The 16,645-nt window shown below is 33.6% G+C and overlaps 2 protein-coding genes across 2 annotated transcripts; both read right to left on the reverse strand.

Annotated features, from left to right (window-relative positions):
* Positions 1-402: 402 nt before the first annotated feature.
* On the reverse strand, positions 403-4,441 carry LOC109189744. Its single transcript, XM_019340349.1, has 6 exons — positions 4,156-4,441; positions 3,596-3,944; positions 2,875-3,009; positions 1,703-1,785; positions 986-1,091; positions 403-665 (listed from the first exon to the last, which is right to left on the reverse strand). The coding sequence occupies exons 1-6, from the start codon at positions 4,425-4,427 to the stop codon at positions 564-566; spliced, it is 1,047 nt and encodes a 348-aa protein (XP_019195894.1). The 5' UTR covers positions 4,428-4,441; the 3' UTR covers positions 403-563.
* Positions 4,442-5,119: 678 nt separating this feature from the next.
* Positions 5,120-9,332, reverse strand: LOC109189614 (rhodanese-like domain-containing protein 8, chloroplastic). Its single transcript, XM_019340222.1, has 8 exons — positions 8,963-9,332; positions 8,784-8,837; positions 8,206-8,355; positions 7,939-8,101; positions 7,646-7,737; positions 6,817-6,920; positions 5,678-5,956; positions 5,120-5,571 (listed from the first exon to the last, which is right to left on the reverse strand). Exons 1-8 carry the CDS (start codon positions 9,254-9,256, stop codon positions 5,427-5,429), a joined length of 1,281 nt encoding a protein of 426 aa, XP_019195767.1. The 5' UTR covers positions 9,257-9,332; the 3' UTR covers positions 5,120-5,426.
* Between the last annotated feature and the right edge of the window lie 7,313 nt (positions 9,333-16,645).

The raw sequence follows: 16,645 nt of genomic DNA on the forward strand, positions 1-16,645 counted from the left end.
TTCCTTTAATCAAAATATTATTTTTCAAAGAGAATATGGTATTCCTCAATAGTGCCTTTTGCTTTTAGCCACACCCACACGCATATGCCGGCGGATTCCTCTTCACAGAGATACTGACATAAAAGAAAGCAGCAGTAGAATGATGCATAACATGCCTGTCACAATAATGCATATTTTAATAAATTCAAACAAGCTTGTACCATTTCTTTCGATTGCTCATAGAAGCCTAGAAAATATACTCTCAACTTTTACTCTTACACACAAAATCTTGACGTAGACACTTGTATTGGGACTCACATTAAAAAATAACTTATCAGAGCCCGTCAAGATTTACAAGTACATGTAATAAAACTCATAGGAGCCTGCCTGCCTGCCTAATCTTGGCTGATGCCTTCATTTTTCTAAATTGCCCTTCTTCTAATCTTTTCAATATTGTGCAAGCTCACTATATCACTTTCACATGTTGCTTGGCCAACAACCCTAAAAACAACATAAGCAGTAGAGTTGTAACATCTGAAGAATGCCCAACGGTAGTAGTCCAACAAAGGCTGAAACAGATGTGCTTAAATGCATTCACTTGTGCTATTGATAACCTTCCACTTCTCAAACTCGGCAGATTTTAACATGAATGAACTAGCATTGCGATGCCCACCACCACCAAATTCCTAACAAAAATCACCATTATATATTGCTTGCAAATGTAAATTACACTGCCAATTTGCTAAAGCTTATGATTATTGTTATGAACATCAGCTCTGAATAATCTAAAATCTACTCCGATTTCTTATAAATCATTGGCTTAAATAAGCTAAAACATGTTGTGAAATCGAAAATCCATAATCTTTGCTGCTACAAAGTTGATCATGTAAATATGTAATCCATAACCCCAATAATCTGATTAAATAAGCTTAGCTTATCAAACAGGAAAAGTTTCTCCTTAAAAGAAAATAAAAGGGCATACTGATCCAAAAAAATTAAGCCAAACCTGAGAAATAGGAGTTGTATCCTCAATATCAACACTCCTTAGGCTGATTTTCAACACTTGGTCGTTTTCAAGCTCAGGTACCTTGTATACAACAGCTCCAATCCTCCTGCCACATATCCAACCAAGATTCTGCTTAAGCACTACTATAGTATCATTTGCCGAATATAATAAGATAACTCAAATACTGCCTGACACTAGAGTAGTCTAATTATCTCTTGCATATATCATCGGAGTCTCTGGCTCTCTGCAAAGCTAAGTCTCAGATAATTTGCCCATCTATACATATATACTATTGATCTTAAAACCCTGCTTGTTTAAAAATCATAAATGAAATGTTTTGGATTTTTTATTTTATTTTTTTGTTTCTTTTTTGGTACATCAATGGGGGATGAAGGATGTAAACTCTTGACTCTAAGTCTAGGAGGCTTCACTTAACCAACTAATGACTTATAACTTCAAACATATCCAGTAAACACTGATCATTGATCAAGCATCTCTTACTTTTTCGACTTGAACACAGAGAATACAATAAGCTTTTAATGCTAAAAAACATATGCAGAAACATCACATTGGTCTAAAAGAAAGATCCTTCACTAGATAGGGTAAGAAGATCCATAACTCATTATGAATAAGATATGCTTGTCTTTCTTTCTATTAATAACGCAATGCAAAAAAAAAAAAAAAAAAAAAAAAAAAAAAAAAAAGGAAAAGCCAAACCTCAACTTCATTTCAAAACTTTTAATAGCCAACTGATTGCCAAGCTCGCTTCTCAGCTCAAATAAAGCATCCGCATTTACTGCCTACAGTAAGGAGAAAGGTGACACCATTCATGAAGTCACTAGGTAGTAGGTATGCCTTACTAGCTGTATGGCAAAATGAAATACTAAATTCTTTCCTACTTTAGCATTTCAAAAGAAATAAGAATATACTAAAATGGCCAGAAATGTTAAAAGGAATGAGGTTCCCCCACATTAAACAAAATAAAACAGATAGAGGAGCACGGCTCCCGTGTGTTTAATTTCATAACAGAACTTTTCTTGAAATTTTCACCAGCACATAAAATTAAGTCCATTAACCTGAATAGGAAAGAAGCTTCTTCTTTTAGTTTCCTCTACTTTGTTCAACTTTCTTTTATGAAATGCAACTTCGCCTCTGGAAAATTTAAAAAGTTCAAGCAAGTTTTACCAAAGATGTGAAATTATGCTATGAAAGTGACCCAAAAGAATCTTAAGTGAACTCTATTGTCGGGTAAAGATTTTATTCCATCAGTTGTTATTTGGATAAAAATTTCCACAACCTTGTAATACGTCACCAAGGGGCAATCCATCAAGAAATTTTGTTTCTTGCGGAATAGAGGTAAGGCTAAGGTTGATCTTAAAAAAGACGGGAGAAAAAGAGTGGAGAGTATGGTCAAGGAAAAGAAAGAGAGATGGAATGAGAAGAGAAACTTCCCCAGTTTTTCAACATGGCACTAGATATCCAAAAGTTGCCAATTGCACAGGGGTTACCAAAAAAAAAAAAAAAAAAAAAAAAAAAAAAAAAAGCGCTGGAGAAGAAAGTAAATTGTACGGACTCCAAAAAGTTAGTCATTTCACTTATTATTAGAAAAATTACCAGGTTATTTTGTAATTCTCATTATCCATGGTTCTAAGTTTTATCAATCTGTTAATTTGCATAGTAACACCTAGTTGTCAGCCCCGTGTGTATAGACTTGTTGACAAGCATAAAAGCAAGATCATGTGGATGGCAGCAGTTGGTTTTATTTGATGATGTGAAAAAATAACCTTTTGTAACACTGGAACTTCAATTCATTCGGGGGAAAAAATGTTTCTCATAGTTAGCCATAAAACTAAACAGAAAGCAGCAAATGATGATTTTTGAAACTTTACCAGGCAATGTCCAAATGTTCCACCACCAAGTGCTATTACAAATGACTGATCAAGGGCATCATCTATTAATTTCTGTTTCCGAGATATGGTCACCTTTCCTTGAGATATGAGAGACTCAAGATCCAAAGAGCGCAACTGCAGAAAATGGTGGCATAGAGAAGTAATTAGATAACAATCTACTTTTGTGACAGATTATATGTCATAAAGGCCCTGAAAAGTTACACTCTGATGCGGCACATCAAGGTCCTGAGGAATTACACCATGTGATGTAGAACATTAAATTGGGTAATGTTTTACTGAATTTTGACACCAGAGGGGTAAAATCCAATGAAAATATGTTGCAAATTGCTAAGTACACAAGGGGTGAAAGGTATAAATCTAAATTTTCAGTTTAGTTCTGAATAATGATAGAGTGTTCTCACCCCTTTCAAAACTAAATTTATTTTCAGACTTATTGTTGCGTGGTGAAAAGGTTCTGCTAATAAATCAAAATGAATTTATGTTAGGCATCATAAATACATCCAGTTTAATTTCTAACTGCCTAACTGATACCACCAAATGACAGCAATTATTGATTACCATTTGAGTGTATGACTGTAGCATTTGAGTGTGATACTTTTGCTGAAAAAGATTCCACATTAATTAAGTTGGCAAATAGAGATCAATTTGAAATTTTTTTTAAAAAATACTGATAAGAGAAGAAGCATTAAACAATGGTGACCTGGTCAAACAAGGATGGGTTTGATCTGACATCAAATTCAATCTTCAAATCATCAAAGCCACTGCTAAATGCCTTACTGTCAGGGAGTTTCCATCTCCACAAATCTCTGTCTTCAATGTATTGAAAGAGTTGGCGGAGTCTTCGGAATTCAGAGATTCCCTGGTCTAAGGTGCTGTAATCAACAGCTGCATTATTGGTATCCCTGGTGGCGAGCTTTTCCATGAAATAATCATAGGCAATAGTAGCCGCACTCCTATCCATGTCTATCACTTTGGTCACATTTCCAGAAACACAAGTCCCAGCACCCAACATTTCAAGTGCAGTTTTGTGATGATCCAATACAATAACACTACAGCATATAATATAATAATCAATATACTAAGCACATGAATAAAAAGCAATCCATTTGGTACAGTCAAAATATTTTGTTAATCTCATAGCATGAACAAACTTGAAAGCACTGCTCATCTCTCCATATATAATAATAATTTTATAAATGAGCATATTAGAAATAATAGAATTAATTAGTGAGTAAACGAAATGAAATGAAGGATAATTACCGGCGAACAAGAGAGGAAAGGTGATGAAGAAAAGCAGGAGGACCGACAAAATCCAAGAGGTAGACAGAATCGATTTGAGAGAGAGGGAGGTCTCGGGGCGTAAGTGGAGAGTAGACGGTGTTGGGGATGAAGAAGAGAGGCGGCGGCGGAGAAGTAGAGAGGGAGGAGAAGTAAAGGTGAGCGGCCAAAGCAGCAAAGGCGCCGTCGGGGCAGGGGTAGTGGTACAACACCGCTACACCCATTTTCCCTTTCTTCTTCTGCACCTCTAACATTATTACCACCTCCTACATGCATTCATTTTTACTGTACATTGTTATTTAAGCATAGCATGGAGGATGGGAGGTGAAATAAATCCTTAAAAAGTTAATTAGGTTCTTAACAATTTAAAAGTTATAATCAAATATTGAAGTCTAAAGATCGGATAGTAATTTGCTATTGTAGGTTATTAAAGCCAAACGATGTCATTTGAATTCAAGGTCCACAATACTATGTTCACTATATAAATTGCCTCCTTTCTCAATCTAAGAGGGTGTTTAGTAAATGGTTGTTAGTTGATTGTATGACTGAGTTTGACTAGTTGATAATATTTATTATGGTAGAAAAGTGTTTGATAAATCAGTTGTTAACTGATTATATACAAAATGACTTTTTCAAAAAATTGATCGAGAAAATTTACTTTTAGCAATTTTTTAAATTTTAATATTTTGAAATAATAAGTTGTTACAAAAAGTTAATTAATCAAACACTCATATTAATTATTTAACTAATAATAGACAAATAAATCAAAATTAACTGATAGCTAACTATTTTATCAAATAAGGCTTAAATCTTTTCTTTCCGCTTTTAAACCTTTTTGTCTAATTATGTGTAATGTTTAAATTAACATATCAAATAGCTAGCCCGTAATTAATTAAAGATGACATGTGCAATGATTGAAGAGCTTAATAACATATGCAGTATCATATAAGGGAATTGAGGAACTGGTTCATAGAGCTATAGCATCATTCAATATTGCAGGTCAAAAAATAATACTCCAATAAAATCACAACTCAGAACAGAAATAGCATCGTAGATCACTAATACAAGTTTTCAAAATTCATCAACTCTACCTTTGATATTCCTATTCACACATTAAATACACCAAAGCTCATCCTAAAATTTGGCAATATAAAGAAAATAGGGCTAGTCCAATCCCCCTTCTTTTTAACTAGCAGCTTAGCTTAGATTTATGCAGGTGCTCAAATATTATGCGACCTACCCCCAAGAGTACTTCATCTACTTTGCATTTCAAGGTCACGATAGTGATGCCACTTTTTGTATCTTTGATGTCCTAGTAGCACGGGTCTAAGTCGGGGGGCAGTAGTGCAGTTTAAACAGCAGCAGCCCCTTAGATCAGTCAAGCACTCTGTACAGCATCTGAGCAACACTCGTCAAATGTTAAAGAGTGAAATAAGGAAATTACCGCCTGCATTATGTCTTTTATGTAGCTATGCAACTTCAATTAATAGATGTGTGCACTTACAGGAAAAGCAGGTTGCAGTCTATGTTTGCACAGTTACGGTGCCTCAACTCAGAAACACTTGAATCACAAAGGTAGCATCTTGCAAATGCTTTAACCGGGGAAACAACTTCTTGCACTCTGCCTTGTTCACTTTCTGCTTCAGAATTGTAGCTTGATGGTGGTAGAGATAGGCGCGCATCAAATACAAAAAGATTTCCAATCCATCCAACAGAGCCTTCAGTTTTAAGGTAATTAGAGACACCACCCTTTAGAGTATATAACCGCTTAAACCCCCTTCTCCTGTCATATAAACATGAATATTTATCAAGGCATCGTAGATGCATAAAAAAACAGACAGAAAAGAAAAAGCTTAGTTTTAGCTAAGTCACAGTAAACTCACATTTTAGAAACCTTTGAGAGTTTGAGATACTTCTATGAGCAACAAGTAAAAGGTCAATATAATACTTAAAAGACACTATATATAAAATGTTTTTCAGGACTGGACATTTTAGTTCTTTCCTTCTTTTTTCAAAGGTTAATGCTTTTCACTCTTCCCTCTACTAGCTAGTCATAATCCATGCAATAAATTCATAGATACTTTGAACTATAGGGTCAGCCTTTCAATACAAGCAGAAGCTTATGCTATGGCAATGATCTATATACTAAAGGATGGGTGCATCCCTTCTCTCGCATCTAGCATTCTATATCTAGAGCTCAGAGAGCTGACTGTCCAAACAGTATTTTACAGTTTTGCAATTGAGAAGTCTACTGTTCTAGTGATATTTTAATAGACACTTCATACGAGATAGAATGACAACTGCAGTGTAGAGCTCCCTTGAATTCATGGTTGGTAGATCTTTAGCACCAGTAACTTTTTTTAGATTCTTTTGGCTTTCTTAGATTAGGATGCAATACTTATAGGAATACATTTCTATCGAACTCTTTCAGTTTGTTTTTACATATGTTAGGTAATTAAGGCCAAGACCCCCTTCTACGATTTCATTAACTCTGTATACTAATGCACCCTCTTCTATGATTTTAATCACTCTCTTTGCCAATGGTAACCCGTATGCAAGTAGCATGCACCAAATCCATGCAGAGGTTTCTGTGCACGGTTGTGTGCATAGAAGACAATTATATTCCTATAAAATTTGGATTACCTAAGCATCGTGGAGTATACATCGCAGCGGATGCCTCCAGTGCAATACATCAATATATCAGTTTTATCTTTGTCAACAGCTGCTAAAGGATCAGAATCAAGGACCTGCATACAAAAAGTACATCATAATAATTATTTCATATAACAATAATTCTTGTATACATTTATATAGTCTAAATAATACAGTGATTTTAAGTCTAAATAGAGCTATTCCAATCCCCCTTCTTTTTACCAAGGCATAAGGAAAGGAGCAGTTTAACTTGGACATATGATGGCAACACACTATAGGAAGCCAGAGGCGAAGTCCTATGCAAGCATATTATGTCCAGAAAATTCACCAACAGGCAAATGATTTTTAGTTGAATGCTTGGAGTAATTTAGCTATAGGGGAACCTTAGTCCCTTACATGCATCCCTAAAACAAATATAAAAGGTTGCTGTGAATTTTCAAGAATCCGTGGACTTAATGCAGATCCAAGGCTATACTACATCCTTTGCAGTTTATTATTTAGTTTGGGCTTAGACCATTTTAATCCATTGAGTTTGTAAGTGAATGATCTCAAAAGGCATAGGAACTTTGCTCCTAAAAATCAGACAAGACTACAAGAACATCAGTTCAATTACCCTACTTTGTGAGCTTTCAAAATGGTTCATAAATGAAAACTAACTTGAATATTTTAAACAAAATGCTGAAGCTATCTGGATGCAACAATTAAATTCAGTAAAATGAGAAACGAAAGTTGAATCCTGAACAAGTACTTGGGAAAATGACTCATAGGCTAACAATATCTTAGACAGAGTAATATATTAGAACAAGTAAATTGGCATTGCCTCTGAGTCAGAAAGCCCGAACGAAGTGCTCCGAAAGCAGTCAACATTAGGTCTCTGAGCCCCTTGAAAGTGACCAATATCCCATTCATAGCCTGCATAAAACATGTTGTAAGAACTAGAGTCCAAGTCACAAATGAGTACTACCATGAAAGTATTAGCAAAGACTAAGTTGTGCCATTCTGAACAAGAGATATACCATAATAAATAAATAGACACTATCAAGTCAATCTATTTCACTCACAGCTGGCATGGAAAGAAAAAGTGCTTAGTTTGAGAAACTTGCAAGTAGTTACCATTTCGTACATCAAGTATAATGGACTTTGTATTAACATCCACATTTGATGAGTTATTCACATTATTTACAGCTTCCAATCTGTTCTTCCACTGGGATGTTGTCAAAGGTGTGGCTCGCATTGATGTGTCAAGCAAAGGAAGATCCGAGATTTTTCCTTCCACCTGCTGACACAATTAATGCGTAAAATTTCAAAGGAGAAAGTGCCCTGAGCACAGGAATTGTTCTGGCAGTAGAAATAAATAATTAACAAAACAAGGAGGATTGCCTGAACAAGCGAGGGCTTATACCGCAGCTTCAATCTTGGGAAGGCATGGCCACATAAAGTAGAAGATGTCTGGACCAATATGTCAGAGAACCTTTGGTCTTCCTTTACAAACTCAACATAAGCGAGGGCATCTTTCTTGGGTCCGCTGTACTGTACTTACAAGATGGCTCTTAGCTGATTGAGTTAGTGGATTTGACTAGTTGATAAATTAACTGATTGTAAAAAAGTGTTTGGTAAATGAGTTGTTAGTTGTTTACCTACAAAAATGACTCTCTCCAAAAGCTAATCGAAAAAGCTACTTTGAGCAGCTTTTTGAATTTTAGCATTTTGGAGCAATAAGTTGTTACAAAAGGATAATTAATCAAACACTCATATTGATTATTTAACAAAAATTGGGAGATAGGCTAACTATTTTACCAAATAGGACTGAAGTGTATGTAAGAGAACCACAACTACTAATCCTCTCAGCTATGGAACTAAAATGCCAGGCAACTAGCAGCACAGGTATACATTAATGGCGGGTGAAGCAAGTTAATCTTATATACAGGAAAGCAGAGGGCGGTCTATGCTAGGCATACCTGAGCATTAATCCCCTGCTCATTCAGATATATGCGGCCATGAATATCACGACCCTGCTCATACAGATGACAAACAAATTCAGAAACATATAATTCCACAGAATTGAATGTGTGTAAAATTTAAAATTAAAAAAATGAATAAATTTACAGAGATTAAAAAAGGATTAAAGGGTACTTACCTCCATGAAGGAGAGGTGTTTAGCGAGCAGGTGTTGTGGGTCATGAATGAACACAAAACAGTAGAAATTCACCACTATATACTCTTCATCGTGGACCTTATTATTCTGGCCCGGCGTCGGATACTTTGGCAGTGCAGCGGAGCGGACACAAGTGTTGATACATTTCCAAGAAGACGGGGGGGCAGCCCTTGCAGGGAAAACCCACCGCAGCCTCGGCGAGATACAATGAGCGAAAGGGGAGGGATGCGTAGAGCGAGAGCGAGCGAGGGAGATTGGGATGGCGAGGGAGCTCATGGCTCAATGCTCATGCTACCTCCACTCCACTCCAAAGCTCGGGTTCGTTTCAGCCCGATAAGGCAATGCAAGGCTAGGGATAGTTATGCTGTGGATCGCTATGCTCTATGCATGGTGCATACGGATGCAAAAACGATCACGTTTTATTATGCATTTCATTTAAAAAAAATCAGTTCAAATTCTCTTCAACAGTATTACGTTGTTTATTCATTCTGGATTTTAGTTCAAAGATTCTGGAATTTTAGTTCATCAATTTTGGAATTTTAGTTCATGGATTCTGAAATTTTAGTTCATAGATTCTGGAATTTTAGTTCATTCATTCTGAAATTTTTAGTTCATAGATTAGATTATGAAATTTTAGTTCATTGATTCTGAAATTGTAGTTCATCGATTCTGGAATTTTAGTTCATCGATTTTAGAATTTTAGTTTATATGTTGTTGCTGGGAATCGAAACTGATTTTTTTTTTAAGTGAGACGCGCGTTTTTAATAAAACGACGTCGTTTTTGCATCCGTATGCATCATGCATGGGGCAATTTATATCCTACACCACGGTGCACGTTGCATTGTGCGCCCAGATGAAAAACGACGTCGTTTCAATTTTTTTTTTTTTTTTTTTGAAATTTCGCGTGCCCAGTGTTTGGCAATTAATTTTCCTTTAAAAAAAATATATGATCCAAAATGTACATAATGTTATATTAGAATACACATAATTGTATACATGAATGTACATAATTATATAACAAAATACACATATTCTTTTGTAAAAGATAATACACATAATCTAACATAATACATAATAAACATAAATTTTTAACATAATACACATCAACTCTTAACATAATACACATCAATTCTTAACATAGTACACAAAAATTTCCTGATTCGGATTTACATAATTGTATTAAAAAAAAAAGTATATAATTGTATAAAAAAATGTACATAATAAAAAATATACATAATTGTATACACAAATATACATAATTATGTCAACTTCCTACCGCGCCTCTTAAAATAATGTCGTTTTGGAAGGCGCGGGACGCACAGTGCACTGTACGTCGTGGTGCAGGGTATAACGATTGCATGCATGGTGGATGCACATCATAATTTGCCCAAGGCTAGGAGGAGCTTTGCGGTTTAATATGGACTCTTATTTCAGCCCACTAAATTATGGAGCAATTGTCGATTGGTATGAAAATTTGTACTATAAAACGGAATATTCATCCAATTGTAACACACATATCATTCAAAATATCCAAAAGTGTAAGCCCATATACCATAAAATCAATACTTATGTTGTGGAACCGTGTTCACGATGCGCATGGTAAACACGGGATAAATTCATAATTTTTAAATTGTAGATTCATATTTTTTATAGTGTAGATTCATAACATATAAATTGTAGATTCATAATTTCTATACCGTAAATTCATAATATAATTATGTGATTCGTGAATACAGAGTTCAACAATTGGGATATATGAACATCGATTCATAATTTCTATACTGTAGATTTATAATTTCTGTACTGTAGATTCATAATATCTGTATTGCGAAGACGAAATAATGCGATTGCGAAGAGAGAAACGTCGTTAACACTTAACAACAAATGAAAAACAAAATTATGAATCTACAACATAGAAATTATGGATCTACCCATGTGTTCACCGTGCGCATGGTGGACACGTTTCCACAGCATAATTTGCGCCATAAAATATTTAAAGTCTTAAGAATTCTAATGGGAAAATGGTTAAATATACCCTCAAATATTATATGAGAAATCAATTAGGCCCTCAAACTTTTGAAATTCACTATTAGACACATTAACATATTAATTTAGCATATCAAGACTCAAAAACCAGTTAATGACATGCAATAGTAAGTCACTAATGCTCCGACGGAGCTCCGACGAAGTTCCAAAGACCTCTACGGGAAAATCAGTGACGATGCAACCAATAGGTCACCACTGATCGCCTTCTTTGTCGACTGGAGAAAGCGATAAGTTTGGTCGCCTTCTCCAGTCGACGGAGATGGAGACCATTTTGGTCGCCTTCTCTGGTCGACGAAGATGGCGACTATTTTGGTTAACTTTTTCGGCCACCGACTAATAGGTATGTTCACGATTCAGTTTCAGTTTCGAACAGGTGATTTCCGATTCCTCAATCGGCCAAATTGGAACCGCTTGTATATAGGTTCCACATCCAATTTTGAAATTTTGTATATAGGTTTCACATTCAACGCGGATTCCGATTTAAACTGGATATTTTTTTTATTTTTGTACATTTTATTTTGTATTTTTAAAATAGTCTAAATTTAAAAATTAAATTTTATTTTAGATATATTATTGTTCATATCAACACTGACATTACTGTATTATTCAACTCATTCATTTAGATATATTAAGTTTCATATCAGTTTATATGAAATAGGAGGAGTATATGTTGGAAAAATAGTATTAAAATAGAATTAAAATGGCATTTAAGTGGCTATTTTGTGGTACAATTATCAGTGGGGTCCACTTCTGATTTGGGTCGGGTCAAAGTGGATTTGGATTCTTCGTAGTGAGGCGAAGAGATTGATATATTGTACGCTCAAATCGGATAATGGGTGAATGAGATATTGATTCTCAAAGTAGACCCATTGAGTTGGAAAAATGAAGGGAAAAGTGAGCTTTGTCCCACATTGGTTTGGAAAGAGGATTTCACCCCCCTTTTATATAAGAGCTCTTTTGGAGCTTGTAGAATTGTATAGCATAGAGGTTCTCTCGCGCGGGAAGGGGGGGGGGGGTGCAAATCAAATTCCAACTAAAAACGAGATCGAAAAGCCTTGATTCAAGCTCGAGCTCGTGTGCGCGGGCACGAATGTAGTTCAGAAATTGGCCCGCCTTGCGGGCATAAGTTATGCCAAACTTCGGTATCATTTTTCAACCGATATAGTCACTTGGTTCGACCGAAACCCAAAACCGAGAGCACAACTCTCGTGCAACGGTGACCACGAGAGGTGCACTCTCGGGTTGCACCACAACACGAGAGATGTACTCTCGTGTGCTGCAGTAGCGCGAGGCCGAAACTTGGTGAGCCTGAAGGCTAAGAGTCCTTTAACTACAGTTTTGAATTTTGAATTTAATTCTGTTAATGGTGGTTGTTTCAGGTGTTACAAAGACTGATTTAATATCAGCTTTAATGTCATAATGATGCTATTGAATCCTTCATACCCTATATAAGAAGGGAGTAGGACAACATAATTTTTAACAACAACATGAGGGAGGAACAAGAGAGACACAACACACAAAGATAAGCACGTTTTCTTCTCAAAACTCTGCTCCTACTTCTTTCTTGCTACTGTGTTTTGCCCGTGCTCTAGTTTGCCGGGTTCGTTCGTTTGGGTGCTCAAACGTCGAACCGTTGTACGTTTTATCCTGGGAAACCTAGGCCACAACGCTCCTAGCACTTTTGGGAGGTGGCAAATAAGGTTTTAAGGAAAGACAGGCACTTTGCCTAACTCGTACTTCTCTTTCTTCTTCTCCTTCTTTCTTGTTTTGGATTATGCTCTAAGCAAAAATCCCTGCTTCTTTCTTGTTGGATTGGAATTATAATCTGAGGGTTATAAGTTCCAATTTTGGTTGATATATATTGGTATATCTTTTTCGTAGATATATTCGTATATATAATCTTTGGATCCGGTTTATATATATTTGTGTGTGTATATATATACTTCGGATAAATATAGAATAATATTTTATATACTTGTGTATGTATATATAAATATTATTTTGTGATATCAAAACGATTTTGGTTTATTATCTCAAATAGTATATACTAGTGGGTGGGTGGTAAAAATTTTATATTAAATAATACATAATGAACAATGGCATGCGAACTTTGATTCGTTATCGCCTTTAATTATTTAGTTAGACATTTTATTTTAGATGACATGTGGACAATGACTAATATATTTTTATATGGTAACATGTGTGCATTTAATAAATAATTTATGTTTTGAGGTAACAATATGAGTACTGTCAAGAACCTTGTGGTCTAGTGACATCAAATTGTTCTTTCATGTCGTTAATTCTTTGTATTTCAATAAGTTCAAAAAGTAGTTATAAACAAATACTACATTGTAATAACCTCAATTGTACTTAGAAAATTTGAATACTATGTGTAAATCATTTAATACTCCTATACTAAGAATTTATGATGAAAATGTATTGAATTTTAATTTAATAATGTAATTATTGGATCTCGTAATCTGAGATGACCAATATGTTTACAGTATTGCAATATAATCATAATAAATTGGTTTGTTGTAATCATGTTTTATTGCCAATTGAATTATTTCAATTACTCTTGGTGTTAGGCTGACTAAACATGCCTTCAAATTTCTAAATTACTTAATATTTGTGGTTAGATTAAGTTATTTTGTTTTAAAATTGTCTACACTTCTTGAATTATTTGTATACAATTATATATGTTTTTATATAATATTATATCATAAGTAGTATATATTTTTGTGGTAATCAATTTTATTTTTTTTGCAATACATAAATTAATTTATAATTTATAAAAAAAATATCATATATTATAAATAATTTTGTAAAATAAAAAATTATAAATAATATATCATTAGAAGTTATGAAATATTTGTAAAGATGTAATCAATAGAAGTTCATGATTAAACTAATCCAAACATGCCTTAAGAAAGCGCATAAAGATTCATTTGCAATATATATAGAAGAAATAAGGAGACATTGGATAAGCGAATACAAACCTTGCTTAAAATATGCAATTTTGAGTTTTGATTTATGGTGTAATCGAGGCGCTTTCTGCTGGTTTTATGACCCTAACTAGAAAATGATGATCATAATAAAGTAAATTAAAGTTGTTCATAACTGATTTGTTCAAATTAAAAAGACCAATAAACAACTCTTATAAAGAGTTAAATTTAAAATATTGTGATTATCAAATTACAACTGGCATACAATGGACCATGGTCCACATTGTATTCTAGACCCTGATTAAAAAATTATGTGTCTACAGTTAAAATATTATGTATATTTAGTTAATAAATTGTGTGTTTATAATTAAATTAAAAACACATTATTTGTTAACTACAAACACATAATATGGTATCATTTTTTACATTAATTCATAATACAAGGTGAACCCTAATTCATATTATAATTTGCCACCAAATTAACTAGAGGTGGTCACGGGCCGGTTCAAGATCGAACCAGCCCTGAATCAACCCGGGAAAAAATTGGGTATGTGCTTCATTAGACCTAGGTCGGGCCTAGCTTGAAACCAACCCAGGATAGGATCCAGGCACAACTTAGTCCCGGAATGAGTTTTAATTAATAAATAAAGTGTTTTTAATTTTCTTAGATAATACTTTTTTCAACACGTACTATATCGACAAATTTTTTACTTGAAAGTTGAAACCTTACATTTACTTGTTAATGGTCAATTATTGCATATTATATATTCAATTATATGTGTACGTATGCATCCTAATGTTTCTAAATATTAAGAGCAAACTCAAATTAAAAATCTTTTATACAATGTTTAATTTATCAATCTAACATACTGTAGTGTCAAAAAATAAAATATTATAATGCATTTTATAATATTTATAATTTATCAAGTTTTATAATATTACAACTCATTTAAAATTTGTAATTTAGAGATTAATGTATGTGTGTGTATGTAAATTGGTATTATTGAGTGCTTCAGTTAGAAATAATTTTGATTGTTAACTATGATATCTGTGGGTTAGATTTTATTTCAAAAATAATTATTATTATTTTATATAAAATAAATAAATAAAAATTCTGAATTTAGTCATGAGACGGTTCAAAAGAGTTCGAAGTCCAAGCCTGAAATGGGTCCGACATGGAACATGTCCAAATCCAGGCTTACCTCTAAAATTAAGGCATTGTTTGGCAATCAACGATTAATGGTTAGTGGTTAGTGGATAGCATGTCCATCCGTTGACGGACAATAATTAAGGAGTTGAACTTGAGCCAAAAATGGCTTCATATTAAAGGAGCATGGTTCCTGATCAGTGCAATTTTTTAAAATTTAAATATAGGGATGGGCGTTTTGGAGAAAGTTTTTCTCCAAAACACCAAGCTAAAAGGTTGCATTTTGCATCGATTTAATTTTTAGCGGTTTCACTGCTTTAAATTGTTGAATTATGAAATAAAAATTTTAACATTTTGATTAAGGTCAAAATACTAAAATAGAGGATACACCATTTGCCAAACATGCCTTAACTGTCAAACTTTATTGAGGATGTAAAAAAATATGCAGTTTTTGGGAGGAGGAATGTAATGGGTCAAATAATTATGAAAGCATGTGTTGGCAATTTGCACCGCCCAGCAGACCGTTGGGACCATCATCCTAAAATCCAAGTGTCAAATGTAGGATCATTATTAGCCTTTTATAAAAATCATGTACTTTTGTTATTAATTCTATTGGTCTATTGCTCATCTCGTGACTCCAAGATGCCTGCCTTGGATTTATTATCACTTTAGCAGTGAGGCGATGGAAATATTTCCTACCTCTACAATAATTATTTTTTATTAGCTACACTTAGATAAATTTAGAAAGCTATTTATTTTTATAAATTATTAAAGAATAAATCAACTAATTTCTCACTCAGCACTTATAAGATGAACCATGCATAAGGTACATTGTTTTTTTGTTTTCTTTTTATGTATAAGGTATATTATTTTCTATACATATGTTACATTATTTTTATATATAAGGTACCTTATTTTATATATAATATTTATTATTTGAATGTGTATAAAATAGTTTGATGATATATGCATAAGATTAATTATTTGTGTGCATAAGATTCATTATTTGAGTATCTACAAATTAAACTGATTGGAAGTTGATTATTTGGTTATGTACATTCTAAGAATCTAGGCTCATTTTTATTATACACGATGTTCATTGTATGTAGAAATATAGAACATAGATGTACTTGTTTAGCACACCCTACCTCTTTTACTTAGAAATATAATATTCAATAAATCAAACTTCATTATTTATATGTATAATATTTGTTATTTGTATACATAAAGTATATTATTTATGTGAATGTGTATTGATGCATGATTCATAGTAAAATTTGACTTGCTTGCTAAAGTAGTCAGCCTTAAAGATAAATGACCTAAATTGGTGATTCATCTATAGAGAGAACTTATGCAAATCATCAATGAAGATTCAATATTAATCAGGATTTTTTTTTTTAAAAGGTAAAAGGAAAATTTCATTAATTCAAATCCGAATACAAAATATTGGAAATAAACGAGGGAGAAATAATATAGATCCACCCCTCACAAATCGTCTTGAATCAATAATTCTCCCTAGCAATAAGA

This window comes from Ipomoea nil, unplaced genomic scaffold (assembly GCF_001879475.1).
Source record: "Ipomoea nil cultivar Tokyo-kokei standard unplaced genomic scaffold, Asagao_1.1 scaffold1562, whole genome shotgun sequence".
Classification (NCBI taxonomy): Eukaryota; Viridiplantae; Streptophyta; class Magnoliopsida; order Solanales; family Convolvulaceae; genus Ipomoea; species Ipomoea nil.